Source organism: Haemaphysalis longicornis, unplaced genomic scaffold (genome assembly GCF_048455015.1).
Source record: "Haemaphysalis longicornis isolate Haplotype H1 unplaced genomic scaffold, Haemaphysalis longicornis Haplotype H1 scaffold_2, whole genome shotgun sequence".
NCBI lineage: Eukaryota > Metazoa > Arthropoda > Arachnida > Ixodida > Ixodidae > Haemaphysalis > Haemaphysalis longicornis.
This window is the reverse complement of record NW_027526295.1, coordinates 248160681-248187869: the sequence shown is the minus strand read 5'-3', so window position 1 is coordinate 248187869 and position 27189 is coordinate 248160681. Positions and strand designations below refer to the sequence as shown.

The following is a 27189-nucleotide window of genomic DNA, read 5'->3' as shown; positions in this document are numbered from 1 at the left end:
GTGGTTCGGTTTTTCTATGTCGCCCGAGTTTTTAACATCCCGGCAAGGAAAGCGGCCACGTTTCGTTCGCAGTTAGAAAAACCAGTGAACACGGATTACAATGACGCCGTGCTGAATAGGCTTGCAAAAATATGGGTTGATTTGACCACTCAGGGCAATTTGTGGCAACGTATACTAACAGATTTCATTCCCTTGCAGGCAGATTGATTTTGAGTAGTAGTACTAGTAGTAGTAGTAGTAGTAGTAGTAGTAGTAGTAGTAGTAGTAGTAGTAGTAGTACCTTTATTGGTAAGGTGGGCCAAACCGGCCAAAGGCCGGTTTAGGGAAGTAGGGGAGGGGAATGCAGTGTCTTTTACAGGGACGTGGCAGCGTGCAGACACCAGAGTCGACCCCAGCTACACTGGCCGTGCTAGGCCACTTTTGATGGCAAACAGCCCTATTTTGTGCAGCCCTATTTTCTCCATAGTACGATACTCTTCTGGAGTGCCTGTGGGCGCGTGGAAAAATGTGATGATGTCTGAGCGATGTTGCGAGAAGGAGCAATCTCGAAGGAGATGGTTGAGGTCTGCATGTGTGAGGGTATTGCAGAATGTACATTTGGGAGGCAGATTGGGCGAGAGGCATGTCTTCATAACAGGTGACTTGTTCGGAAGCCGTGTGCGAGGCCTGTTGGACGCCAGCGATGAATGCCGAAAAATCGTGGTCCTCATGTGCATTGAGAGCTTGCAGAAAGGCACACTAGTCTGTTCGAGTGATAGTTTTCGTCATGCGTAGTCGCTTGCCACGTAATATAATAGATATAGGATAGTGGTCACTACCCCACGTTGCGCTGTATGTGGACCAATTTGAGTAAAATTTCGCATTCAGGCGTATTTCAAGGTTCGGCTCTATCATTGTTCCTCCAAACTGGTTTTGCAGTGCAAACCATGCATTGCAGTTGGTGGACAGGGAAGCAGCTTTTTTATATCAGGTATAGCAGCGAAAAATAGTCAGGTCTACTGCAAAGTCTTTTTTTTTTCTGCAAGGCATTCTGGAACGCTTTAGTTGTGTTCCTTTTTCCACCCTGATGTCCCATCATCCCTCCCTTCCCATTCTACTTGCACCCTCGGGTCCGAGGCTTCGGCAACGGCAAAAAGGCTTTCCGCGTCCTGTTTTTGTCATGTAAAGGTGTGTGCATCATTATATCCCTCCTGCAGGCGAAGTTTATTAAAAAGAACTCGATTTATATATATATATATATATATATATATATATATATATATATATATATATATATATATATATATATATATATATATATATATTCAGCTATCATGCACCGGGATTTAAAAAAAAGAGTGATGGCGTTACTGAAAGAAAACCTTGTGCATAATGTTTGCAGTATTGTGGAGAAGCGGACAGTAATTTTCAAGTTCTTTAATGAGAGTTAACTAATTAATCGTAGTTAATTATCTAACTCGAGAATTACTGTCCTAATCACTGAAGTGTCAATGAGGCACTTATAGATACCCACGGGGTGCATCTAACTGCGGTATATTCAGCGACGAACTAATTGCGTACTCATATATTCTGACTGATAAATAAAACCTGGGAAATATGAAAAATACCACGTGACGGCGCTGCCGCGCGCATTGTTGCCATATATATATATATATATATATATATATATATATATATATATATATATATATATATATATATATATATATATATATATATATATATATATATATATATATATATATATATCACCCGCCGACCCTAGAGAGTGCGCTGATTCTGCTGATTCTGGGTACGCTACTGTCAGTGAGCATGGCGAAATGAAACAGTCATATAGACGCCAGCTTCATAACGTGGAGGGCCCAGGCTCGATTTCGGACCCGGAAAGCGTTTTTAAAGCATCGCTTTACAACTATCGTCCAGCGATTTCGTGGAGGATGCACAAATGACCTTTTAACCGGAGACACACCCCCGCCGACACACCCCTCGAAGTGCATCGCGGGATTCGCCGGGCCCGCTGTTGGCGCCTGCGGGCGCCCACTGCGGTCGCCACCGCCGCTGCGGCCGAGGCAGCCAAATACCCCCGCAGCCTCCCATGCATGCGGCGCTGGGTCGTTTCGGGCAACGTGACTCGTGTCGCGCCCGTCGAAGAGAACGGTGCGTTCTCCATGAATGAACGCCGCGTTCGCCCGGCCTCCTTCTGTGAGCATTGTAAATGAAAGGTTTAACCGAGGGAAACCAAGACTCAACTATACTAAGCCAAGCTTTTGCTTTGCATATCCGAGGTTCGCTGAGCTAAGCCGCAGCCATTTTTACTTTCAGTTCACCCACGACCATCACCATCGTCAAAGAAAGTTGGCTTTCCTGCAGGGTGTATTGGCGTACAACGGCATGAGCGAGGACACTACAGCTTCGCTTTAATACGACGCCGTCGTGCTGTCCCCGTGTCCAACATTGCATGTCTAGGCTCAAGTCCATTTTAGGTGCGTGGCCTTTCCACTTCCTACAGCACCAAGCAGAGGTCGACGGACTCGCTCATGAGTCCACTCACTCAGACTCATTTGGACTCAAACTCACACGTGAGTTTGAGTTTGAGTGAGCGCGAGGCTAGTGTGGCATGGTGAGTCTGAGCTCGATGAGTTTGAGCCCGACTGAGTTTGAGTACGCCTGAGATCGAGTGAGTTCTGAGTCCATTTTGAGTTTGAGTACATCTTGAGTTCTGGATACATTTTGAGTACTGAGTACATTTTGAGTATGAGTACATTTTGAGTACTGAGTATATTTTGAGTTTGAGTACATTTTAAGTACTGAGTACATTTTAAGTACTGAGTACATTTTGAGTTTTGAGTACATTTTGAGTTTGAGTACATTTTGAGTTTGAGTACATTTTGAGTTCTGAGTACATTTTGAGTTTTGACCCCGAGTGAGTTCTGAGTTTTGCGCTCACTGCGAGTTTGAGTTTGAGTGAGCGCAGATGTGCTGCTCAGCAATGAGTCTGAGTTTGAGTGAGTGGTGATTCGAAAATAAATCTGTGAGTGAGTTTGAGTGAGCCGCGCCAACTTTGCCGAGGTATGGCACCAAGTCCTGAAATACTTGTTTGCATAGATCCTTGGTGGTAAAATCTTAATTCGAAAGCTTTAAATTCGAAAGCTTTTAACCAAGATTCCTGGGATTCCTGTTTTCAACAACAACTTAGTTGACTCCTCTACCAGCTAGCTTTTCTTTCTTGCACTCTTCCTCCTAGGCCCCTTATTGCTCTACATCTCTCCCCTAACGCAGTATAATGTGCGTGATTTTGAACGCTGCTTATGCACCGTTTTGCCAATAAAAACCTGTCCCTCCGTCCCTGTGGCGTTGTAACGTACGCTATGCAGGGGTAACCGTTGCTTGACAATTTCTTGGATTGTGCACTTTATAGCACAACGATTTAAGTAATAGAGGTAAAGTAATCGTTCAAGTTGAAATGGCTATTCGCCAAGTTCGCACCGGTCGACATACATGTTCGAGATACGGTATCGCCGAGCAAGGTCTAGTGAATCGAATAAATCAAATAAAGCACTATCTAAAACCGGCGTACTTTTCATTGTGTCCCATACGAAACCACAATTATGTGCTGATTTATGGAAATTAATGTGCTGATTTTGTATGACGGGACCCACCGTATGTTTTCTTTGTTACTGGCTCGTAGTCGGTTTAGCTTGTAAAAATGTGGCTCTGCCGTGCAAGAAAAGAAAATTGACGCGAACGCCATCCCGCCCAGCGAAAGCGGATGTTCAGCAAAGCTGTTGTAAACCATTACAGATGCAGATGGTGAGAGATGTTCCTCGCCATCTCGGCGGGCTTGTCGCTTGCGCTCGTCTTCTCGTGCCTAGACTGACGCATGCGCTCGCCCTCGAATGACGTCACCTCCCCCCTTCTCGAGAGCGGCTGCAAACCAAATCTTTACCAGCAACACATGTGGGGGGTTCCCATTGTTCACGGGCGCCTTATCATCCATCATGTGGTTTCGCTGCATGTGTTGCATGTCACACAAATACACAAATGTCACGCTGAATGTCACACAAATACTGAGCTGTATGCCTAGCGCCTAGCTCGGCGTCTTGGTCGAGACTGCTGGGTCCTTCCTGGGCTTCTTGTTTACTATAAGAAAATTTCTGACCAGCTAGAGGCTAACAGCTCAGCTGTGAAATTTCTGGAGGCTCTGGCGATTAAGATATGGAATGGAAGTGAGGCTACGTTGTTAACTGTGGCTATAAGTGGGAGTTTCTCCCCTTGTACCAACGTACTTTCCTTTTTCGCAGGATGTACACGCTTCACCGTACCAACGTGACGGGTGATGACGTAATTTGTAATGCTATAGCCGGAGTCGATTTGATTGTAGGGTTTTACGAGCCGACGCAACGCAGGTGATGAGCTGCGCCGTAGTGTAGGGCTCCGTATTAATTTCGACAGCCTGGGGATCTTTAACGTGCGCTGAAATCTCGTACACACGGGCGTTTTTGCTTTTCGCCTCCATCAAAAAAGCGGCGGGCCGATGCTGGGAACCGAACCCGTGACCTTGTGCTCAGCAGCGCAATGCCTTAGCCACTGAGCCACCGCGGCGGGTATAGCCGGAGTCGACATGTCTTGGATGACTAAATTTCTGAGGACGTTACTCAACCTTGTAACCCCGTTTTTCGTTTGGACGTTACGTCTCTCGTTAACGGTTTGCATCTGTTACGTCATCATCAGGAATACCACGGCACGCTTTGCAGGCCTCTATAGGCAGACTCAGTTCCATGGAATCGCCGTCAAAGGCGTTTGCCCACATCGTAACTTGCATAAGCAGAAATTGTTGGCTGTGTTTTAGGCTTAGCCTTCACTGCAAAGTTGAACCCTCACATAGCCGCGCCGACTACAAACCGAGCGAAACGAACGGCACGTGGCCAGCCGTCGCATAACCCTGTGCGGTCAGTCATACTACGCCAGCAACAAGAACAACCGACGGGTATGTGCGACCATCGAAATCGAAGGCTCAGTAGCAATGGGCACCTGGTTCTGCGCACAAAACAGAGAAGCAGAAATTTACGCCATTGTTCAAGCCAGTCAAACATACACACACGCCACCAAACTTCCGAACATCTACATTGGCACCTAACAGGCATGCTCAGACAGCCTATACAATCGCATTCTCCCCAAGGCACGCACGTTTCATGAAACGATACAGGAAACAATCACTCTTCTGGGTACATGTCGGGATGCAGGGCAAACCGACTCGCGCACAAAATCGCATCTTAGCACCATCTAGAACGCCATCGCAAGGGAGACCAACAGATCCCCGACTATGACCCAATCCCTCCCACACAGGGCAACGCCGCCGCCTAGGAAGCCACGAGAGGCAACCTAGGGGACCTCCAAACAGAAGGGACCCATACCGGCATGAAATCAAAAACAAAGCTTTCATTCATTCATTCATTCATTCATTCATTCATTCGGGTAAGGGAATCGAGAGCGCTCACTCTCTTGTGGCGTGCCGCGTGAAGCGTATGAGGAGTATCAGGGCCGACAGGCAGAAGGCGCTGGCGAAGGCGTACATGAATCCCGTGACGCGCGTCTGAGTGCGCTCGGTGTCCCACTCTTCGAAGATGATTGTGGGCCGCATAACGAGGATGATGCCGGCCAGGCAGAGGCAGATGGACGTCCACATGGTCACACTCATGCCCTCGCCCAGGAAGTACCACGAGATCACCGTCACGCACATGGGCACCAGGGTGTACACCACAGCCAGGTCGCTGACTGCGATGTGCTGGAGCGCCTCCACCTTCAGCATGAGCGAACTCAGGCTGGACAGGCCGCGCAGTATCAGGTCCATCTGCGCCAAAGGCACACAACAGGGCGTCATGCGCTGCTCGTCCTGGAGCAGGAGCCATAGATCTGTCGTAACAGTTGTACGATGAGTCGGACCATACGAATACGAATTCGTCCTGACATGGGGAGGCAGATGTATAAGCCCAGCATGTCTTCACACAGGTCCGCCGTAACAGTTCTTTAAGAGTCAGGCCATGCGGATATACTTAGATTCCCGACATGAAGAGACAATTTCATAAGCAGAGCATGCGTTTACAATACCAAAAACCAAACGCATTTCTTTGGCACGGAATTTTCAGCGAAGCGTTTCGGGTTACTCCTTGTGCCCTAATGGTACGCAAACAACCAACCAAGTACGATTATAGCGTGCCTTGTGCCCAAGCCAGCTTTAGAAATTATTTTTACTTTGATCTCGCGTCTCGGCGTCTTGTTGGCTCAGGTTGGATGATGCGCGGCTCTCGTGGTTGCGTTTCGATGCCATTGAGGGACCGAAGTTTTGTTCTGGCGTAAGCGGGTAGTATATGAAATAGGCTAGACAAATTTGATTGGTAAGTGGATTTCTTTTTCGCGAGAACAAGACTAGAGGTTAGGCAAGATAGTGGCATTTTTGGCGTGTTTTTCCCTACATTGAGTGCGTCGCTAGCGCGTCTTGACAGCGCCCGAGTGCCGATTTTCGCCAATGAGGCACTGGCCATAGATACGGAAAGACGGCTCACCTGGGCGTGCCTCGGACCAAATGGATTGGGAAGGGTGAAGGCTTCGGGCATGTTGCCCATCATGTATCCGAAGGCCACGTAGTAGGCCAACTTAGTTTTGGGGATTTGCACTACCTCCTTGATGAGCACGTTGATCATGGCCTGCGAGAGGCAGTGCAGCATGGTGAACAGCACACCCCGGGCCCCGGCGTCGGCCGGCCGCGGCTGCGCGGTCATGGTCTCGATGGGCGCCGTCGCTACCAGGCTGTCCGTGCTTACGTCGCACATTGGCAGGGCCATGGGTGTCAGGCCGGGCACCGAATCCGGCTTTTCGGCATTTCGCCCCTCGTCGTGTCCGACGACAGGGACGTTTGGCCGCGTGCTGAATGTGGGGCCCGTGAGTGGAGCGCTAGCCGCGTTCGCGGGCGTAACAGATTCAGCACGACGCAGGGTTGCCGACTGCGTGCCATGGGAACAGGATGCAGACGAATTGTAATTTCTCCGCACCGCGCCATCGGGAGCTGCCTTCTGTTCACCTTTCGAAGAGGATACCAAGGTCTCTTCCAAGTTCTCGATTCCGGAGCTGAGGGACAAACTTACCCGACGTCTAGATGGTGTGGTGGGATTGACAACCGCTACTGTAGGCTCACCGTCCTGAAGTCTGGAGAGTGAGGGCAGGCTCGCTGTCACCACCCGGAGTTTCTCCTCCGCCGTTGTTGCTGCTAGATCCACGTCGGGTTGCCGAGGGAGCGCTTGCGAAACCGCAGCCTCAACTTGCGTCTCCATTGCAGGCTTGTCGGCGGAGGCCCCGGTTGACGATGATTTCTTGTCGACACCAGGCAATACCGTTGACGACGGCCTTTCGGAAAGCAGGGGTGGTTGCCCTGTGGCGACGATTTCTGACCCTGGCGGTGTCCGGTGGCTGGCAGTGAGCGCAGCCCCCGGTGACTGCTGACCGTTTGCCATCGAGGCGGCGTTCGGAAGTAGCTGTCCAGGCGATTTCAGCGAGCGGCGCCTCTTTCTGGCAGCCTTGGCTTCAGTTCCTGTTGCACGGTGGCGGTGACTTCGTGGTGCATTGTTTGCACCGCTACTTACGGCGTCGGTGTCTTCCCCATCTGAGCGTACGTCACTTGGAAACTGTGGTGTCGTTGCTGCCGATGCTCCCAAACTCCTTTTCTTCTTTGAAGACTTGCTACGCTTCGGCATAGCGAGCGGGAACGCACACCAGTTTCTTGAGCTATTTTTTACAGCACGACGCTTGAGGACGGTCTTCAGCTTCTACAGCTATTCCTCTTCGCGCGAGCGCGCGTAACGTGGCGGAGTGGTGCGAGTGAGATGACTCATACCTTCTCAGGGGGATTGGCTAGGAAGCGCCCAGTAAGAGAAACAATCCGTTCAATTAAAACAATGGAAGAGTGAAAAGTAAACATTGAGGAAAGGAAGTTAAGGGAGAAAAAAACGACGTATCTGAACCGCAGATAAATAAGAAATGGCAAGAGTGGATAAAGCAGAGGTAAAGAAACCGGCGGGAGGGGTGCAAAGAAAAGAACGGGAAGAGAAACCTGTGTAGAGGGGGCACAAACTAGCGCATTTTTTAGAGGAAATCCTGGCAGTATCACACGGTAGCTAGCCCAGTAGACTACAGTAGACGGTAGACTATGGGAACACAGGACGGGAACGGTTAAAGGGCAATGAGAAAGGCTTTTGCCCATCAGGCAGCTTTATGATGATGACGATTACGAAGATGATGATAGTGATGACGCATGAAAGGTTGCGCTAATAGTTTACATGCGCATTATTTACATACTGTGAATGGTAGGACGTGCTGCCTCGCACTAACTTGGAAAATACCAGACAAGCCGATATTTTCTTTGCTGTGAACCGGCTCAGCCACGGCAGCAAAACGCTGCTCGATATTGCGTCCTAATACGCCGTCTACGGACGAGCATCAGCGTCCGCCTTAAGCTAGACCCGCAAGTCAAAGGAAGGCAAATCGAATAAATGTTCACGAGATGTGCGAAGAGTGCTTTATTGCAGCGACGGAAAAGGGGAAAGGAGGAGGTGGGTGAAGTGGCCCAAGCGTCGTCAAGGGCGCAGTTTCGCACTCTGTGTCGAAGTGCGTGGTACGCCGCTCAGTTCCTGGCAAGCGTAGGCGGCCCTGTTCTCGCAGTCGTAGTCGTTCCACAGGTGGGAGAGGGACTCGAGCATCTCCACGCAGATCTGCGTTCCTCCGCTGTTGTTCGGCTGACCTGCCAGAAACACACCGGTAGAGGATAACCGCCGCCTCCAGTACCGGCTTTCGAGAGCCGACATCTCTGATCACGTAGTGGGAAGGCAGTTCAAACCTCCCAGTCTGCCGATAAAGGGTTACTGAGAAGCCCAGCGAGCACGGAAACATTTTACGTTAGAAAGCGACTTCAAGTTAGACATATACAATCATCTCATTACGAAAAATGCTCATTTATGTGTGAAGGGTGGCTGAAATTTTGTGGTTGCGCAGACTGCGTTTTAGTGCTTGGCTATACAATTAGCAGGGAACCATGTGCACCTATACACTGCAGGCAATGAGTGTGTCGAATTTAGACTCAACGAACGCAATAAGCTACACGGGACTAGATTAAATAACGCGTCTGCACCCAGAATCCGTGAAACTTGCACATGCTTGTACCTCAACTGCACTGGCCAATGTCCGTTCTTACAAAAGTACTATAATGACATACACGCGAAAAATCGCGCGCGCGGGTTGACCTGCCTGTGTGTTGATGCGTGCACACCCGTACACGGCACACGCACAGGCAAGCGTGCGCGCGCACACATATATACAGTATTCCAAACCAAAGTATTAGCAAGGCCATTAAACGGCTACGAAGATCAGTACGATAGCTAAAAGTTGTAGTACACACCACAAAAGACTAGGGGTTGTGAACAACCACTTCGTGCGTTTTCTGAACGCATGCGTTGGAATCTGAGTAACAGGACAGTCTCTTAACAAGGCCATCACTAAGCGCAGCAATACGTCCCGTACCTTTACCCCATCGTCTGCTTGCCTCTGGAACTTGTTCCCCGTTCATAAAGGTGGTGTTTCCGCTCATGGTCTGTTGAAAAGAGAAAGAGAAAAAAGAGGCATAATAGTTGTTATTAGACCAGGTTTAAAATGGCAGCGTTGGTTTGCTGCGGCTTTTGTTGAAGATCCCTACACACAACTCTCCCGCACGCACTCGACGGGGTTGGCATAATACGATGACAGCTCACGGCCGCTTTATCGATTCCCATTTTGCTGTGATGTACACATAATCAACCAAACTGCTCACTATCCACTCAGCGAAGTCTGTTAGTGACGATGACAGCTGTCGTAAGAGGTTCACGGACGATTTACCTAGTTCTATGAACTTCGACGCAACATGCCCTCTGAAAAGAAAACTCTGCGGCGTTCAAGTGGACATTAATGCTGGCATTAATGCTTTCCAATTCACAACTCATTAGAAGTGTTTACGTGTCCTCGGAGTTTTCATTAATGTCTTCTCTCTGCTAAACCTACAGCAAAAAAACTGCCTGTGTTACGCATTACAATTGTTTTTTTTTTAACAGCGAAGCTGTTTGTGTGTGTGCGGTGTGCGGCGTCATCAAAAAAATTACAGCTGTTCCACTCAACGTGAAAGCTGTCGTAAATCCACTAGTGATTCACCATGACGGTCTGTGGCACCGTTATCCGCTTACTGCTACTACCCATCACGCTATTCGCCTCCCTGTCTCACTTCCCTCTTGATGAATTGAACGGAGGTTTGTCCAAAGCAGTTCAAATTTCCCGCCTCCGCAGTGCTCGCGCGCCCCCTGCCTGGAACGAACAGCGCGAGCGGTTCTCGCACGTGCCGGCACCTTACTGCGCTGTCCACAACGCGTTGTTTTTGGCGGTCCCATCTCCCCGCGAGGGGGACTCGAGTAAATGCGTCGCATAGGGGGTGGGTGTATTGCATTAACTTTTAGTGTTTGGGGAGTTGGTGGTAGTGAATGCGTTGTATCAGCAGCTTCTTGACGTAGTTTGAATGAGTCAAGGATATAAGGCGCGTTCGTAGCCTCCCATTCTCTGTCGGCTTTGTGGCGCAGTGGGTAGAGCACCATGTACATTGCGTACCGCCCGTAGGATCGAGGGATCGGCGCCGGATAGTATTTTTTTATATAGTGTAGGGAGGGTTGCGGACAACGACGGTGCGGACTACGACGGACGTCAACGCGGGTGACATCATGAGTTACTGAAATGCTCTGCATTTAAAACTGAGACGTAGTTACCCCCGCCGTTTACCATGTTCGTGGTCACGCGTCTAGTGAGGAGCGCCCGGCGTCATCGAGGCTTGCGCGTGGAGCTCGCAAAAAATACCAAGAATACAGTTATCGGACCTCCGCGCCTCACGGGGGGATCACAAGACAGCTCGTGCTACAGACGCCCAGTTCGCGAAGCCCGTTGCCGCCGGTTATGGCGCGTGCTGACGTGTTCCACTTCGAGAGACATGTGAAAGCCTGCGGACAAAACAATCCGGGCCGCCAGTCATGCATGAGGAAGACGACGATATAGATGGATGTGACGATGACTACCACAGTAAAAAGCAACGACGGAACGTATAAATAAAATTTCAAACCTAATGGAATGCGTGGCGATGTGTCCTTCAGTGCTTACATAGAAAGAAATCCTCCAGCTTCGCTATGGTTCAAGCCTTGCGCGACTTGGTGCATGCAAGCTTCGCCAGTTTCTTTTTGTTCTTGTTTTTCTTCATAGCCAACACAAAAAGGTGTACAAATTGCGAAAAGGCACAAAGAGTGAATATAATACGCAGAGAGGCTTACACGTTGCACCCCGATCCAGAGCCTCTGTGCCTTGTTTCGGCGCATCAGGCCGACTAACATTTTGTGGTCCTCCGCGCTGACAGGCATCGCCATGACCATGCCTTCCTCGGAGCAAGCACGCAGCGCCGCCAGGAACGTTGTTGGGCCGCGGCGGTACACGAACACGCCTGGAAACGGGCAGAGACATCGAATCGAGCACTTGCTTCGTCTTGGCTGTTCCCAGTTCTTGTAACAAAAAGGAATTCCGTTTTTACTCACTGGAAAGCTGCCTCTTGTTGATTAACTTGACTAATTAACCGGAGCAATACCTCAATGAAATTCATCTCATTCAATGAGGCCAGCGTAAGAGGAGGAGGAGAGGAGTGCTTGTTGAGTGCGTAAATGAAACGACACCATTGCAGTGTAGCTTCGCTTTGCTGAAGTTTTTTTCCGCGTCAGAACTGACAGCTACGTTCATGTGAACACGAAAGTGCCCGTTTAACTGTAACCAACCAACAAAAGCTTAGTGTTTCGTTTTTGATAGGTAAAAGCTACGTGAGCGTTCTGTGAGTGCTTTATAGGAACATTTAAAATGAACATTACTGCCAGTGAGTCATTGTTGTTGCCTAACTGAGAATGACCTTTACGTCTTTCGCCTTTGTTTACTTTTTGAGAGAAAACATTCATTGGTCGCCGACGCTGCGGCATTCCAATAACGTTACGTTTATTTCCAGTATGTGAGAGCTATTACGGAATATTTTTCTTTCGGGACAACTGGCTTATTAACGTTAAAAGTGTGGTAGACGCAACGTTTGAGCAGTTTGGGCCGAGCAAGAAAGGTGACTCGAGTTTTTTTATTCAGTTTCTTTGCATGGTTTGCAGCTACCTGCCGAAATTCCTTAGCAGCACATTTACATGATGTGAGTGTGGTCGTAATACCTCTGTGTTCTTGCACTGACGACGTCACGTCACGCGGTGCTTGGGTCCCAACTGCGTTGTCTGTCGCGAGAGGCGTGGCCAAGTCACTGCCCCCTGTCGTCACATCATGCAACGTGGATCCTTTGACTGCGTCGCCACCCGCCCTGTTGTGGGTGCCGTCTACAGCAACATTGGGGAAATTTCACCGTGTTGGTCTGTCATCAAGTGTGGACTACAAAAGCGCCGCGCCACTGTTTCAAGCATGCACGGCATTTCAGTATTTTGTGAGTGATTGATTTGCTGAGGAAATGGTTCTTTACATGGGTATTGAACGTGCACGTTCAATTGTTTCATCACACATTTTATAAGTGTATTTGCTGTTCGATAGGTAACAAAACATAAATAGGATTTTTGCGGCAACTTGGTTACATTGAGGTTTTAAAAAGAGCCTGTTGTCACTTCTTTTTTTACAGCGGAGCTGTATACGGCTTGGTTTTTAAGCATTTTTCGGTCGGTGTCAAAAAAAGTCCACAAATTAAACTCCGGAGACTCCGCGTGACTATGAAGTGCAAAAGTTCTATAGCACACGCTTTAACTCGACAGAATCAAAACATGACCGACCGCACCACTACGCCGCGATGAAGTAAGGGAGCGTAAGAACGCAGCCAAGCGAGTGAACAGACAGGCAGCTAGATTCACCCTCGCCGTAAACTTCGTAGTACAGGGCGGCGTTACGAACCGCGGTGAAACGCGTAGGAGACAGACCGAAGCTATTCGTAAGCGTAAGGCGGAAACTGATCGCGAAACATGTCGTGTCACGCGGCAAGAGGACGAATCCATTCGAGCACGCGGTGCTGAAGCAGAGCGTCGCGGGCATTCAATTGGGCATTCATGCTTCCGCATTCAGAACCCTTGGCGTCCTCTGACTGTCATCGGACCGTGGGTTAGTTGCAATGACATTGTGGTCGTGGCAAGGGATTTGAATGTGGATGTGTCGGAACCGGAAAGGAAGTGGTTTAGGCGTTTCGTGTTGGCGACATTTGGCTTGCGATGCCCCGTCAATCCGGCACAGCCGACCAACCAGCGGAGTACGTGCATCGATTTGACGTTATCCAAGAAGTGTCTGCAGTAACAAGTATGCCGATGAGTGCATACCGCAGCTTCAACACAGCTATTTTGACCGTCGTTACCAAGTGACAATGAAGGATACAGTAAAGTAATTGGAACACGTTTTCTTTCCATCGACAATCGCATGGCGGAATGACCTTTAATTTTGAATTTTTAATGGAATTTAATTTTATATTTTAATTTTTGTTCCATCACTTACGTCAGCAGCACAGCAGCGCCTCTTCTGCCTACAGAGTGTCACAAAGCGTTTTCGTTTTGGGCAGTTATCTCTCCTCATTTCAACGTGGTTTCTTTTTTTCACGTATATGGGACAGATTCAACTTAATTTTGCGCCAAACAATTTTTGCCTTTTTAAATTAAAAGAATAGTGTTAGCATCGGCCCTGTACTTGAATTTTGCCTGAAATGTTTTTTTAATGCGCATCATTCATTGCCGAGTACCCCTACAGCCAGGACAGTGTAACGCTCTGCATTTTCACAAAAATTCAGATTTGACGAAAGTAGCACCTGTAATCTTTATAATAGCCTTAATGTAGATAACTAGTCGGGCAGGATTTTGACCCCCCCCCCTCTTTAAAAAAATAAATAAAAACAGAAAAAAATAAAATTTTCACAAAAATCATTTGACAAAGTCAAAAATACGCATCTTATACATCTCTTCCCGCAAGCCGAACAATAAACAAAAAAAAAGTCCACAAAATAACGTTAAAAATACGCATAAAAATAGCGTGAACGGACCAATCCTGCAGTACGTCTTGCATTTTCGGAACAAAAAAAAAAACATAATTAGCGAAGTGGAAGCCCTTAATTCGTAGCTGTAATGGTATATATTTACATCATTGGCAAAAAGAAACAAAAGAAAACATAAAAATAATATATATAGAATAATCCAACATCTTTTGCTGCTAATAGCCATATTTGTCTGTAAAGAAATCAACTCTAGACGAGCGGCATCAGAATGCTGCGCATCAGATTTCTGCAGATTTTTTAGTGTTTACTTCACGCTCAATATAGTGTTGACACGTATACGAACCAGTTGAGAAACGTGTTGGCCTGTAGTGACGCGTGAGCGGCTAGTCATATGAGGCCTGAAAGTTAGCGGTAGCAGGGTACAGAATTATAACGCTTCAGATTTTCAAAAGAAGTTAAGAACGTGCCACCCAGCTTCCTGTTAAGCTCACGTCCTGGTTTTGTTCCGCCAACGGTGGTGGCCTCCGTTGGCTCCGTGGACTGCTGTGTAGTGCTGGCATCGCCGCTGGGAGCAGCGAGCGCGCCGCAGTCTGGCGGTGCCTCCCCTTTTGTCAGCTGGAAAAGGACGAGCCCAGTATTAGCTCTCACCGTTTATACAAACACACACAAATACGGGCTCTAGTGAAGTCACTCATTCACCACAAGGCGACGGCGTTTTTTTTTTAGGGGCGAAGCAGCTTAGGACCTTGTACACAGTGTTGCGCATGCGCGTGGAGCATTGGATTGGATTGAAATGGATTGGATTAAATTCAATTGTATCTGATTGGATTGGATATGAATTGTATATACTGTACACACGCGTTGTCACTAATTTACATGCGTGAGCGGGCAATGCCACGGGTGATTTACGGTAAGAACGATCCCCAGTGCTTCGCCCGCTCGTCATGATTCACATCGTGGAGATTCGTGAATTTTTTTTCTCAGGGCGCGGCAAACCATGTAATTCAAAAATCACGCTTTTGAAGTCGATAAAACTCATGCTTAAGGACTCTAACAGTGCCTATAGCCTGGAAGAACGCCAACATAATTCTGATTCACAAGAAGGGGGGGACCTTAAGAACTTCAGACCTATCAGCCTATTCTGAGTAGTATACAAGCTGTTTACCAAAGTAATAATTAACCGAATAAGTAACAGTCTAGATTCTCATGAACACAGAGAAGAGGCTGGGTTTAGGAAAGGATGCTCAATACTGGATCACATCCACGTCGTAAATCAAGTTATAGAAAAATCCGCAGAGTGTAGTAAACCCCTTTACAAGACATTTATAGACTACAAAAAAGCGCCTGGTTCAGTGAGCACCGCAGCAGTGCTTGGAGCATTGAAAATCCAGGGGACAAAGGAGACCCACATAGGACTCCTATACGACATACATAAAGTATGTACCCGCAGGATAATCCTTCACAAGCAAAGCGACAAATTCCCGATCCGTAAAGGAGTACGACAGGTTAATACCATCTCACCAAAACTGTCCACAGCTTGCCTGGGGGAGGTATTCAGGAAGCTTGACAGAGAAGACAGTGGCTTACGGATAAACGCAGAATACTTAAGCCATTTGAGGTTTGCAGACGACATAGTCTTGCTAAGCGAGTCTGAAGAACACCAGCGACAATGCTTGGGGAACTAAATTCAGAAAGAAAGGCCGTGGGGCTAAAATAATTATTAATAAATCTAAAATATGTGTTCAGTAAACATGCCGAAAGCTCCCTGCTCAGCATATGTAACGAAACGCTAGTGCAAGTAGAAGATTATAACTACCTCGGTCAGGCCGTCTGTGCTGATCCCAACCACGAGAAAGAAATCCGTCGCAGAATTGGTATGGACTGGGGTGCATCCGGCAAGCACTCCCGGATTATGAAAAGTTAAGCTACCTCTATCACTGAAAAGGAGAATATACAATCAGTGCGTGCTTCCGGGGATGACATATCGGCGCCTCACTAAAAACTTGAAAGCAAACTTAGGTCGTCTCAACGGGTCATGGAAATACGAATGATAGGAGTCACGTTAAGGGAGAGGAAACGAGCTTCCTGGATCAGTGAACAAGCTAGGGTAGAATGTACTATAGTGAAAATTAAGAGAAAGAAACGGACTTGAGCTGGCCATGTAGTAAGAAGGTATGACAACCGGTGGACTACGAGGGGGACAGAGTTGACACCGAGAAACGGGTCAAGAAAAAGAGAAAGGCCAATTAGAGGGGCGAAATAAGGAATTCCGGAGCAAACAATGGACTCGAGCGGCGCGAGGCAGGAGCGGTTCGAGGTCGATTGGGGAGGCCTTCGTCCCGCAGTCGACCTAGTTGGCTGCTCATGCTGCTGCTGATGGTGAAAACTCATCTGTCTCAGTCAGTCATGTAAATGCACTGGTGGGTAAGGCAGCATCTTATTGTAAGGCTAATTTAGGCACCATTTAATATGCTTATAACAGACCTCTCTGTCATGCCCATCAGCTTAGCAAGCAATGGCGCAGCGTCAGTTGAAATGACGTTTTGCTGCGACAAAAAAGTGCAGCAAACTTTGTTTCCTGTCTGTTTTGGAAGAACTCAGCGGCTGCAATTAAGCGCGTTTGAAAGTCCTATGCTCTCTTGCACGCTGCGTTTCGCGTTTAGTACAGACTGAACGACACCCCAAGCGGTGCGGATAGATCTTTTCGCCTTTTTTTTTTTTTCATGCCCGGAGGCACTACAGTTTGAAAGGCATAGTCATCGCCAGCTCAGAACTACACGTCTTGGTTCACGCGGTAGCAGGTTGCTGTTTGTATTTTGGCGGTTTTCTTTAATGGACTATCAAACGCGCTTATTGGTGCATGCGCATCATTGTTATAATCGTCCTCATATTTATCATATCCATCAAATTCATCGATTTTTTTTTGCATTCAACCGGCGTAGCAAGCCAGGCGCTTTTGCCAGGCTTACCAAATGGATTGCTGACTGGCCAGTTGGTACAGTATAATACGCGGAAAGAAAATTTATTAACAGCCGATACAAAGACCCGCTGTGCTAAATATACTTCACAACTCTCTCACACCACTCACTACAAACACAGTTCATTCTACAGAACAACAGCGCAAAAGACAGGACGAGGAAAGGAACCACTCACCACAGGCGCTGCAGGTCATTTCATGAGCGCCTGTCATCAGCGGCTGTGGTTTGTGGTTCCTTTCTTCGTCCTGTCGTTTGCGCTGTTTTTCTTTGTATTACAGGCTTACCAGTTTTATTAGATTTTATTACCGGTTTCATACCATCTTTCTCTTTTTTCTAAGATGAAACCTGCTAATAGGGAAGGCCTCGCGCCATAAAAACGCACAATCATCATCGTGAATAGCGTCGATGTTGCTTGAGTGATGTTGCTGAAGCACGCAAGCAGTGTGCAAACTTCGAACATGACTGAGAAAGAGGGAATTTTTTTTTACCTCGGTTTGCAAGTATTCTGATGTGCGTAGAGCAGCAATTTTTGGCACGGGTATTTTGTGACGACTTATAATTCAAAAAACGAAAATGGATGTCCAGGGAAGCTGTTGTAAACCACTACGCCTGTTGATGGGGGAGGGTATATAAATTTTCCCCACGGTCTCGGCGGGCGTGTCGCTTACACTCGACTTCTCTGGCGGCAAATGCTGGGTCGTGCCTAGCCTGACGCATGCGTTCGGCGCCTTGGGCGAGAATTGCTCTATTTAGTGACACTAGTCCTGCCTAGTCTTCGAACATAATCTGAAAATATAATCTTTACCAGGAACACATGGTGGGGGGTGAGGTCCCTTTGTTCATATGCGCCTTATCAGCCATAATGCGATTCAGATGCTTGTTTTGTGGTTTTTTAAAGTGAATACTGGGTCCTATGCTGTATGCCCGATTAGCCTGACGCATGCGGTCTGCGTCTTAGGCGAGAACTGCTGGGTCCTGCCTGGGACGAAATTTTCCAACGAAAGAGAGGCTAACAGCTTCGCTGTAAAACCGGACTCGCTCGTCGACGACTTCTTAAGACCATTTCATATGTTTAAAAAAAATTAAGAGAAGGCTTCCAGGAGCCCCGGAAGGGCAGCCGCAGAAGCGCCTACCAGCAGCTGGTCCCTGGTGAGCACGTCGTAGTGCGCGAACCCCGGCGCGCTGCGCAGTGGCCTGGGCGACTCGCAGGGCGAGCGCTGCAGGAGGTCGCAGCTGTGGTTTCCGAAGGAGAATGCCCTGCAGCGGGGCGACCTGAGCAGGCAGGCTGCCAGGCACTGGACGGGGCTGCGCAGGCTGGACAGCACCTCGAGGGGCTCCATGTCCGGCAGCGTGCCCCGCCGGGACTTGCAGCTCGCGAAGCGGCTGCTGCCCACCTGGGGGCATCCATGGCGGCAAAGAGAACAAAAAGAGGGTAGCAAGATTATCTGCTCCAAGCTTTGCCTGGCTATAAAAAAATAAAGGAAAATACTCCCGCGGGTACATCGGAAAGTCAGCCCTTTTATTTGTTTATTTATTTATTATCATACTCTCAAGGCCCGGAGGCATTACAGAGAGGAGTGGGTATTGTTACAAACGAATTCATTGACAATATTTTTAAAGTGAGTGGCGTCGGTAATAGCAGCGATGGAGGCAGGGAGATGGTTCAGTCATTCGTTGTTCGTGGTAAAAACGAGTCAAAATGAACATTGGTGCGAGAGGCAGGAACTTCAATCTTGAGACGATGCGCGATGCGCGATGAAATGTATGATGACGGGGACATTAGCTCGTTCCTGAGGGTCTCATTAGAGTAATAAATCCTTTGAAAAAGACACAGGCGAAAGTATTTACGACGTAATTCTAGGTTAGGCAATCCAAGGGTTAGTTTCATCACCGAAACACTCGTATGACGAGAATAATTGCAAAGAATAAAACGAGCAGCTCGATTTTGGATTGATTGAAGAGTATTTTTGAGATATACAGCAGAAGGGTCAAAAATAGAGCATGCATATTCCAGCTTAGGCCTCACTAAGGATTTGTACAAAAGCAACTTGACAGCTGGAGTTGCCGATGAAAAATTACGCCGCATAAATCCTAGCATGCGGCTGGCATTACTGTAAATGTAATTTATATGTGTGTTCCAGGTGAGGTTATGTGAAATGTAAATACCAAGATACTTGTACGAGGAGATACTTTCTATAGCTACATTGTTAATGCTGTACTTAGGAGGAGCAATATTCTTCAACGCACGAGAAACACGCAATGCACTTGCACTTGCCCTTCTCGTCGCCCTCGGCTTTCATCGGTTGCTTCTAGAGGCTAAAGCCAAAATCAGAGCAAACTGTGCAAGAGTTAAGCCGTTGCGCAAGTCCCCTTTGAATTCCTTGCAAATACTGTCCTTTAGGAGGGAGACTTTTAGTCGTAGTCACTACGCATTATGTGGTGTGAACACCCCTTTCTAAAAAGAAATTAAACCTGAATTTTCTTTCCCGGGAGAACGAAGACTCTGGGATGGTTTCCTAAGAGAAGGGCTAAACGAAGAATTTTGCCGTGCGCTCGACATTTCTGGAAATACCCTCATTTAACTATTCTTACAAGTAATAGGAGAAAGAGGAACGTCTACAAAAATAGGCTCTGAAAAAGTAAATATTAATCACTTAAAAATTTTTAACATTTACTTTGTAGTCTGAGGTCAAACTAATCGAAGGGGGCCGGGGTTTGCGGAGGTATTGTAGGCAGTCAAAACATGTTTGTTCGACCCTTAAAAAAAAAAAAAATCGTGGCGATAATTCAAGTTGCCGCCGCTTCGTGACGTACAGCTGGTGTTGGCTTCTGCGGATTGCGTTTATTGTTAAATTTGTTCTTTTTAAAGCCAAAAAAGTTACGTAAAAGCGTACTCATTAAAATGTGAAATATAAGCGTAAAAATGCGCTCGTTACTTAGATAACAGGACCGAATTGGTTTGGTAATATGTCACGTGTCAAAATGTCCCCTCAGTTCTTCACCGTGGTTCCCTATCTCTCTCCAGATCCCGGAAGGACTCCGTGACCCGAACCACAAAAAAAAAGAAAAAAAAAGAAAAGAAAAACGAAAAAAATAGGTGTTTTAAAAGTAGCAACACAAAAGCAAGGGGGTGGGTAAAGCCCTACCCTCTGCCCAGCCCATGTGATTTGTTTCGTTTAAAATGTCTTTAAATCATTCACAGAACTCAGCATGTACTATGTTAAATATCAGTGCATTCTATGTTGTAGCTGAATGGCTGAGTATAGGGAAGACTGCCTGGGAAAGGGGGTTTCTGTGCGTTTCAGTGCATCGGATTACACAATTATTAAGCGAGCTTAGATGTTGTGCCGTGCTGCCTCACCGCTTGTCGTGGACCCCTTGTCGTCACTTGGCCCACCGTCGTCGTCGGTCTCTTGCTAGGGCTGGCGACAACCGACGAACCGCCACTGCTCGTCAAAAAGATGGTGGTCGTCCTGTCTTCGCCGTCTCCGATGAGCGCAGCGGAGGGGCAGGCCGCGGCGCCCAGAAGCAACCACCTGAACAGCACCTCGTACCTCGGCATGTCCTGCACTGCGCGCCCAGTAGAACGAATGTCGCAACAATAAAGCCCTTCCACTACTGTGAAGATGAAAGACCAACTAAGCTGCATTGGTGGATACGTACACAGATTTATGTGTGGTGACTTACTATATTAATCGAATAAAGACAGATACGCAACAATTCTTACGAATTAACTCGTAATTTATTCTGATATGATCTGTTGCAGCTGTTGCAGCCGTTTTGTGTAACCATACCCACTCCGCAGACCGGAATTCCGCAACAACTTGACTGTGAACTAACTAATCGGGACAAGAGAGAGAGAGAGAGAGATAATAAACTTTAATAATTTAAGCAAGGAAATGCATCAGAGAGGTGTCCCCATTCTCGGGCCGCGTCGAAAGCCCTTTCGATCAGGCGCAGCTTATCTTTGAGACGGGAGCTGATCGAGGCTCTCTCCCAAAGCTCCGTGGAAAGGTGGATGTTAGAGGGGTCTAGGGTAGACTTGTCGCAGCCGCCCACTATGTGTCTGAAAGTCCCAGGCACTCCACAGAATCCAAGTCAACGAAACTTGGCGGGGAATCCTAGCGGGGAATTTCAGAATGATTTTTTTATATAACCAGGTTAGAGTGAGAGCTATAGACTATTTTACACTAGATGTGGAGCTAGCGCGTGCGATGCTTTGTCGATGCGACGCAATGGAGGCGCGCAGTTTTGGTCAGAACGTAGTTCTAGACCGCGTCGCTGTATTATTCGCGCCCGTCGAATCCGTCTGTAGGCCATGCAGGTCCCATTTTGTGAGCCTGAGCAGCAACGTTGCTTGAATTTGGATAACCAAGGCAGAGCTTAATACATTATGTATGGGACACCGCTAAGGAAACACCGAGCAATAAATAAACTGAGTGTATGTTCATTATGCACACGCACCGTTAGGATCACGCCCGATCGTAACAGAAAGTGGAAATTGATTAACGCAACCAAATTAAAGTGCGAATTAAGGCAACCAAAACAAAAGGTATCACTATCTCAGAAAAAAACAGCCCCTATGCTTTGATTACGATCTAGCAGGTCACATTTTAACTCAGACGGGCAGTGTGAAATATCTAGGCGTAACAATTGGTAAAATTTTAACAATATTTAACAATGTTTAACAATACAAACAATATATGCGCTAAGGCACTAAGACAACTCAGATTTTTGTGACCAAAAATTAACAGCGGTGCCTCCTAAAGCAAAACTAGCAGCGTATTTAACGCTAGTACGTCCCTTTCTTGAATACGCGAGCGTAGTATGGAAGCCTCACCAAGCATACCTCATTGATAAGTTAGAACACATGCAAAATATGGCCATTCGCTTCATTTACTCGAAATACTCACGGCATGATAGTATCACCGCACTCCGCAACCAAGCTAGCCTACCAACATTAAAATACCGCAGACATGTTGCATCCTTAAAGTTCCTCTGTCGTCTGTATCACGGCAGCGTAAACCTAGACAAACATACGCACCTCCGGCCACCTTTTTATCATTCACGTAGAACCAGTCATAGCCATAATATCAGGCCTTTCGTTCCTCGCAGTAACACTTTCAAATGTTCCAACTTTCCACCGACAATAGAAACATAGAATAAATTACCCGGTGGAGTTGTTGAAGCGCGTTCTTTGGGCATGTTCTGAGGACATGTTCGTTACTAAAGTCGGAACATTGTATAATTCTGATCATCAATGGAAGTGGGTTAACCTGTGAAATACGAATGTATTTTTTCATTATTAACCCTTGTATGCTTAACACCTTTGCAGAGACTTGTTAAAAGTGTCACATTTTTTGCACTGTACCACTCCTGTATGAGCCTTTGAATAGGCTTACAATATGAACTCGAAAAAGGAGGGAAATGCAGTATCATGACGTACAGCAAACTGAGCGAGTGGGTATCGGTTGATTGTGGAAAAGTGCACAAAATACAAACTCCTTAAAAGAGGAAATGAATGACGCTAGCGCAGTGTCGTCCATTTCCTCTTCTAAAGTGTCTATTTTGCGCAGCTCTCCGCAAAGTATCCGCACGGGCATCAGCATCTCGAGTGGACGGCTGCATGAATGCAATGACAGGGAGGTTTCACGCATTATGACAAGCCAGTGGAAACTGAGGAAGCTCGCCTATAGTGAGACTGTTCAACGCAGCTGTTAAGGTTGGTGCCTTCCTGGGAAGCACAATAATTGACGCTTTAGAAAATTTTAAATTAAATATTTCTATGAAGACTCAACTCACAAACCCATGTGTCCGTCTTTAACGCTTGATGTGTCACACTTTCTCCGCACACAAAAGTGCTAATGATAAAGGCCCAATGGCGTTCATATATTTATGTACAATCGCTAATATTTCCCTCAACAAAATGTATTTTTGCAATGCATATGTGTGTAGTAGTGAAGCCGATAATAAAGAAGTTTTGTATATAGCTTTCGTTAGGTATACATGCAGCTTTGTGGATGTATTATATAAAATTCCCTTGTGCCATCATAATTTGATATGAGACTCCTTATACTACCATGAAAAAAAAAAGCGTTTTCCAACAAAACCTTTTTTGTATATAGCCCTTCATCCATACAGAAAAGCTCGAACGAAGTTGCACGCCGCGGTACTACAGTTGGTTGTTTGCTGACTTAGGAGTACGGTTGCGCCCGTGACGCTATCGAAAGGCCCTTGGACATCTAGGTAGAGAACGGTGCTAGGATCAGTTTTGCTAAGGTTGTCGATGATCTCTTCTTCTAGTACTGGAAGCACGTCTTGGGTAGAGAAATGGGTTCGGATACCGGACATGGTGTGGAGTAGAGGTTGTTACGTTCGAATAAGTAACCAAATACAAAAAAAAAATGCGATGAACAGGTTCTGTCATCAGCCTGTACCGCACGTATTATGTTATAAGGTATGGAACTTGGCGAGTTGGAAAATGCTCATGATGGTCAGCGAGAACAAAAACACGTGACAAAAAGTGTTGGGACAAGAAGTGCTTGTGTCGTTCCCGCTCTTCTCCCGTGTTTTCGTTTGCGCTGACCATCATGGACGTATTACATCCCTTCAAAAATTGACAGCCACATGTGGCACGAGTGCCAGGCTGACACCGCAATATAGCACTGGACTAATGCTTGTTTCATTATGTCTACGTTCAGAAGGAGAAAATTAAATTTTTTTTAAACGAATAAAATTACAAGGCGGGTACTTTATAGTATCCATGTTGGAGTACACACTCATTTAACACTCCGGTAGGAGGGGTGTTTAAGTTGGGGGGGGGGGGGGGAGGGAGTGATTAATGGGAAAGAATAGAAGCGAGGGAGAAAAAAAGTCTTTCTGGGATGAAGGTCGCCAGAGCAGTTTTGTCAAGCATGGCACCGAAAAATGTTGATTGTGTGGTAAACTGGCGGCAATGAAACTCGAACACAAAACTGTCCTTATGAACAGACAACGTCAAAATTGGTTAAAAACCGTCGCCGTCACGGTCCATTTGCAAAGTGCGATGTCTACCATTCACGTTTATAAATAGATGGCGCTATTAGTTTACCATTAGTTGAACAAATTTTCAAAATTTGTGTGCCCATACTATTTGTTTTCTGTTGCTGTTCTATTTCAGCATGACTTTATATGTACAGTAAAGGTGTGTAAAAATAATTTGCGCTTAGAACTCATGCCAGGCAGGTAGCGAGGCATGCCTCCTACAATGGGGTCACGGGATTTGTGCAAAAGTAACACACCTCTGTCTGACCTTTTACTTCAACGCTTTCCGTGGTCAAACCAACGAAATTTTCGTTTGATGCAGTGGAGGACCTCCTTAGAAAGGAGTCTGACTTTTTCGGTCTCCAAAGATGGAAAATCACCCAGCGTATTATGAGGCCATTTCTTGGGAAAGAAAACGTATTCGGTAGATAAGTCGAAACCAAGAGAGCATGCGCTTGCCGTTCGTATAGATTAAGACCCCTGTTACATTAGATACGGTTTCATATTAAGTAGACCCTCGTTAAGACGAAATCGAAGGGGCCGTGAAAATGTATTCGTATTATCAGAAATTCGTCTTAAGCGGGGGTTTTTGGCATTGTGGACGTTATAAAACAGCAAAAACAGCAAAAGTGTTGTTCGTCTTAACCGAGTTCGTCTTAACCACAGTATACTGCACTTACATTTGATTTGAGGTGGTTGACATCGGGGGCCTTCATCAGAAGAACAGAACTGTACGAGCGAAACTGTAGAATGTCGTAGCGTTATGTTGACGCCAAGAGTGTGCGTCAGATTCCGGCGCACATTGAAGATTCCCAGGTGGTCAAAGTAAATCCGGAGCTCTCCACTATGGCGCGCCTCATTGCCTGTGTATACCGTCGGCTCGTTAAGCCCTACAATCAATCAAAGATTGTGCGTCAACGAAACAACTAAACCAAAAAGCTGAATATTACAATTCCTAACAAGTTTAGATACTCAGCCTGGAATGATTTCTACTAGTAGCGCTGCATTTTAGGTCGCGTGTCGATGTGTGGCGCAGTCGTACCAGCATAAAAACCACGGAAGGGTGTTTGTTTTCCTCAACCCATTTAACGCGGATACCAGGAATGCGCGTTAGTTCCTCTCTGTTTTTTCTTCGTTGCGTCTAGGTATTGGCAGAAAAATGAAAATACCCTTACCAGGTAGTGGTCCAGCGAAGACGCCGCAGTCAAAAAATCAGGGCCTATGCCGCGGGTCCCTCCGCCACCCGGTCGCTTTCAATGGCGGAGCGATGAGTGCGGCCGTGTGGTGCGCTAACCGTGACGTCGGCAGCGCCCGTCACGCCTGGCTTAGTCTTGGCCGCGGTACGGACCCGGTGTTCCGTAACCGAACTGCCACACGGCCCGCGGTCGATGGGCGCTCTGCTCGGCTGGCTTAATTGCTCTTCCCTAAGCCTTTCCAATTACCACAGGGTTAAACTCAGAAAGACCAAATTTTTCCACCCTGTCTTTCATTTCCTCAAAAAAGAGGCGCAGAAACGAGGGTCGGGATGTCTTTTGCATTCAGAGCGTACACGTTTCACTGTGCGCCGGCTGGACGTTAGCCCTTCCCAGCCATTGCCAGGGAGCGTTTCCTGTATCCGACGTCACGAGCTCGCTTTATCAGAGCTGGCCGAAACGAATGCAGAGCACGGGGCGTCCGCTGTTGCAGATGTGTGTGTGTGTGTGTGTGTGTGTGTGTGTGTGTGTGTGTGTGTGTGTGTGTGTGTGTGTGTGTGTGTGTGTTTCTCGCTTTTATATGTGACCGTTAGATGAAGCTGCAGTCCCTGCAGTGCGCCCACGTTACTTGGAGGAGAATGGAACGCTTGTGAATATGTGAGCACCACTGCCACCCCTAATGCAGATTAACAATTAATGCAATACGGAGTGGTTGATAAGTCAAGCTTCCCCGGCCGCCGCTCCTCATGTGCTAACGCCGCGATGGGAACCACAGAGCGGCGTGCATGAGACCGTAGAATTGCCAGATGTGAGCTCCGAAACGTCACTGCAGGCATTAAGGGTGAATGAATTTTTTGTGACGCAAGGCCAGCTGGGGCAAAGAGTGCTAAACAGAGGTGGTTTAAGCAAAAAAATACGAAAAGGTAGGTACTAAAACCTGCAAGCAAGAAGAACAGTAAAATCAATTAAAGGCAATGGTGATGGCTGGTGTAGAAGGCCAGTTTTTGATTATTCATAATATGAAATGAGGTGAAAATTGAAATTCTCATAAGTGCTCCAAAAGACACGCTTCATGGACACCCTGGGGTCTCACCCAAAAACAATGATGGGTGGAGTGGGATACGTTGTCAGTAGAGTGTATAAAGTGTTTGGGTCGCATTGCGTCTTGTGCACTACATTGAATTAGTATGTGAACTACGAACAGGTGTTTTCCCCACCTGCTGCACAGGGGTCTTGAAGAGCCAGTGAGCAGGTGGGAATGGGCCGCATGTGTGTGGCCTATCCGTAATCTTGCTAAGGCAACTCGAAAAATATTGTTACGGTGACGCTCAGGCGTTGAGGGGTGAGCTGAGGGTTTATTTAAAAAAACCTGGGTGAGGATCGTTGCTGAGCGTCGAGTCCGAGCCCTGGATACGCGAAAAAGCACCTCGTTCTTCTCTTCGTCGTCCCGGCATTTTCGCCGGCGGGATTGGCCTGTGCCATAGTCAATGCCATCTACTGTGCACAACATTCAACAAGTTATGTAGCGTTACATTTCCCCCCTCCGCAGACGAAACCCACGGGGTGAGTCACTCAGCAGCACGAGGGTGATAAGTCTTTAGCCGGGCGACGTGCACAAGTTGGGTCTTGCTGGACCGGCGACCATGTGTTGTGAGGCGCGAAATGACGTAGGTCACGTCGCTTACACGGTCGAGAATAACGAATGGGCCAGTGTAACGCGACAAAAACTTGCTACACAGTCCACGTTTCCTAAAGGGAGTCCATAACCACACCAAATCACCTTTACAGAATGATACACTGCGGTGGCGAACGTCGTATCTCTGTTTAGACCGGGTCTGTGATGCAAGGGTGCGCAGGCGAGCTAATTGGCGGGACTCTTCGGCCAGGCACAGAGTCTTGG

The 27189-nt window shown here is 47.2% G+C and overlaps 1 protein-coding gene across 2 annotated transcripts; it reads right to left on the bottom strand.

Moving 5' to 3' along the window:
* Positions 1-8557: 8557 nt before the first annotated feature.
* On the bottom strand, positions 8558-25696 carry LOC144167732 (uncharacterized). Of its 2 annotated transcripts, XM_077696912.1 has the most exons (8): positions 25272-25695; positions 20435-20643; positions 18207-18467; positions 14587-14710; positions 12300-12458; positions 11382-11548; positions 9568-9637; positions 8558-8791 (listed from the first exon to the last, which is right to left on the bottom strand). In XM_077696912.1, exons 2-8 carry the CDS (start codon positions 20633-20635, stop codon positions 8628-8630), a joined length of 1146 nt encoding a protein of 381 aa, XP_077553038.1. In that variant the 5' UTR covers positions 20636-20643; positions 25272-25695; the 3' UTR covers positions 8558-8627. The 2 variants fall into 2 exon arrangements, with proteins under 2 accessions (XP_077553038.1, XP_077553039.1); XM_077696913.1 differs by lacking the exon at positions 12300-12458 and having other exon boundaries at positions 25272-25696.
* Between the last annotated feature and the right edge of the window lie 1493 nt (positions 25697-27189).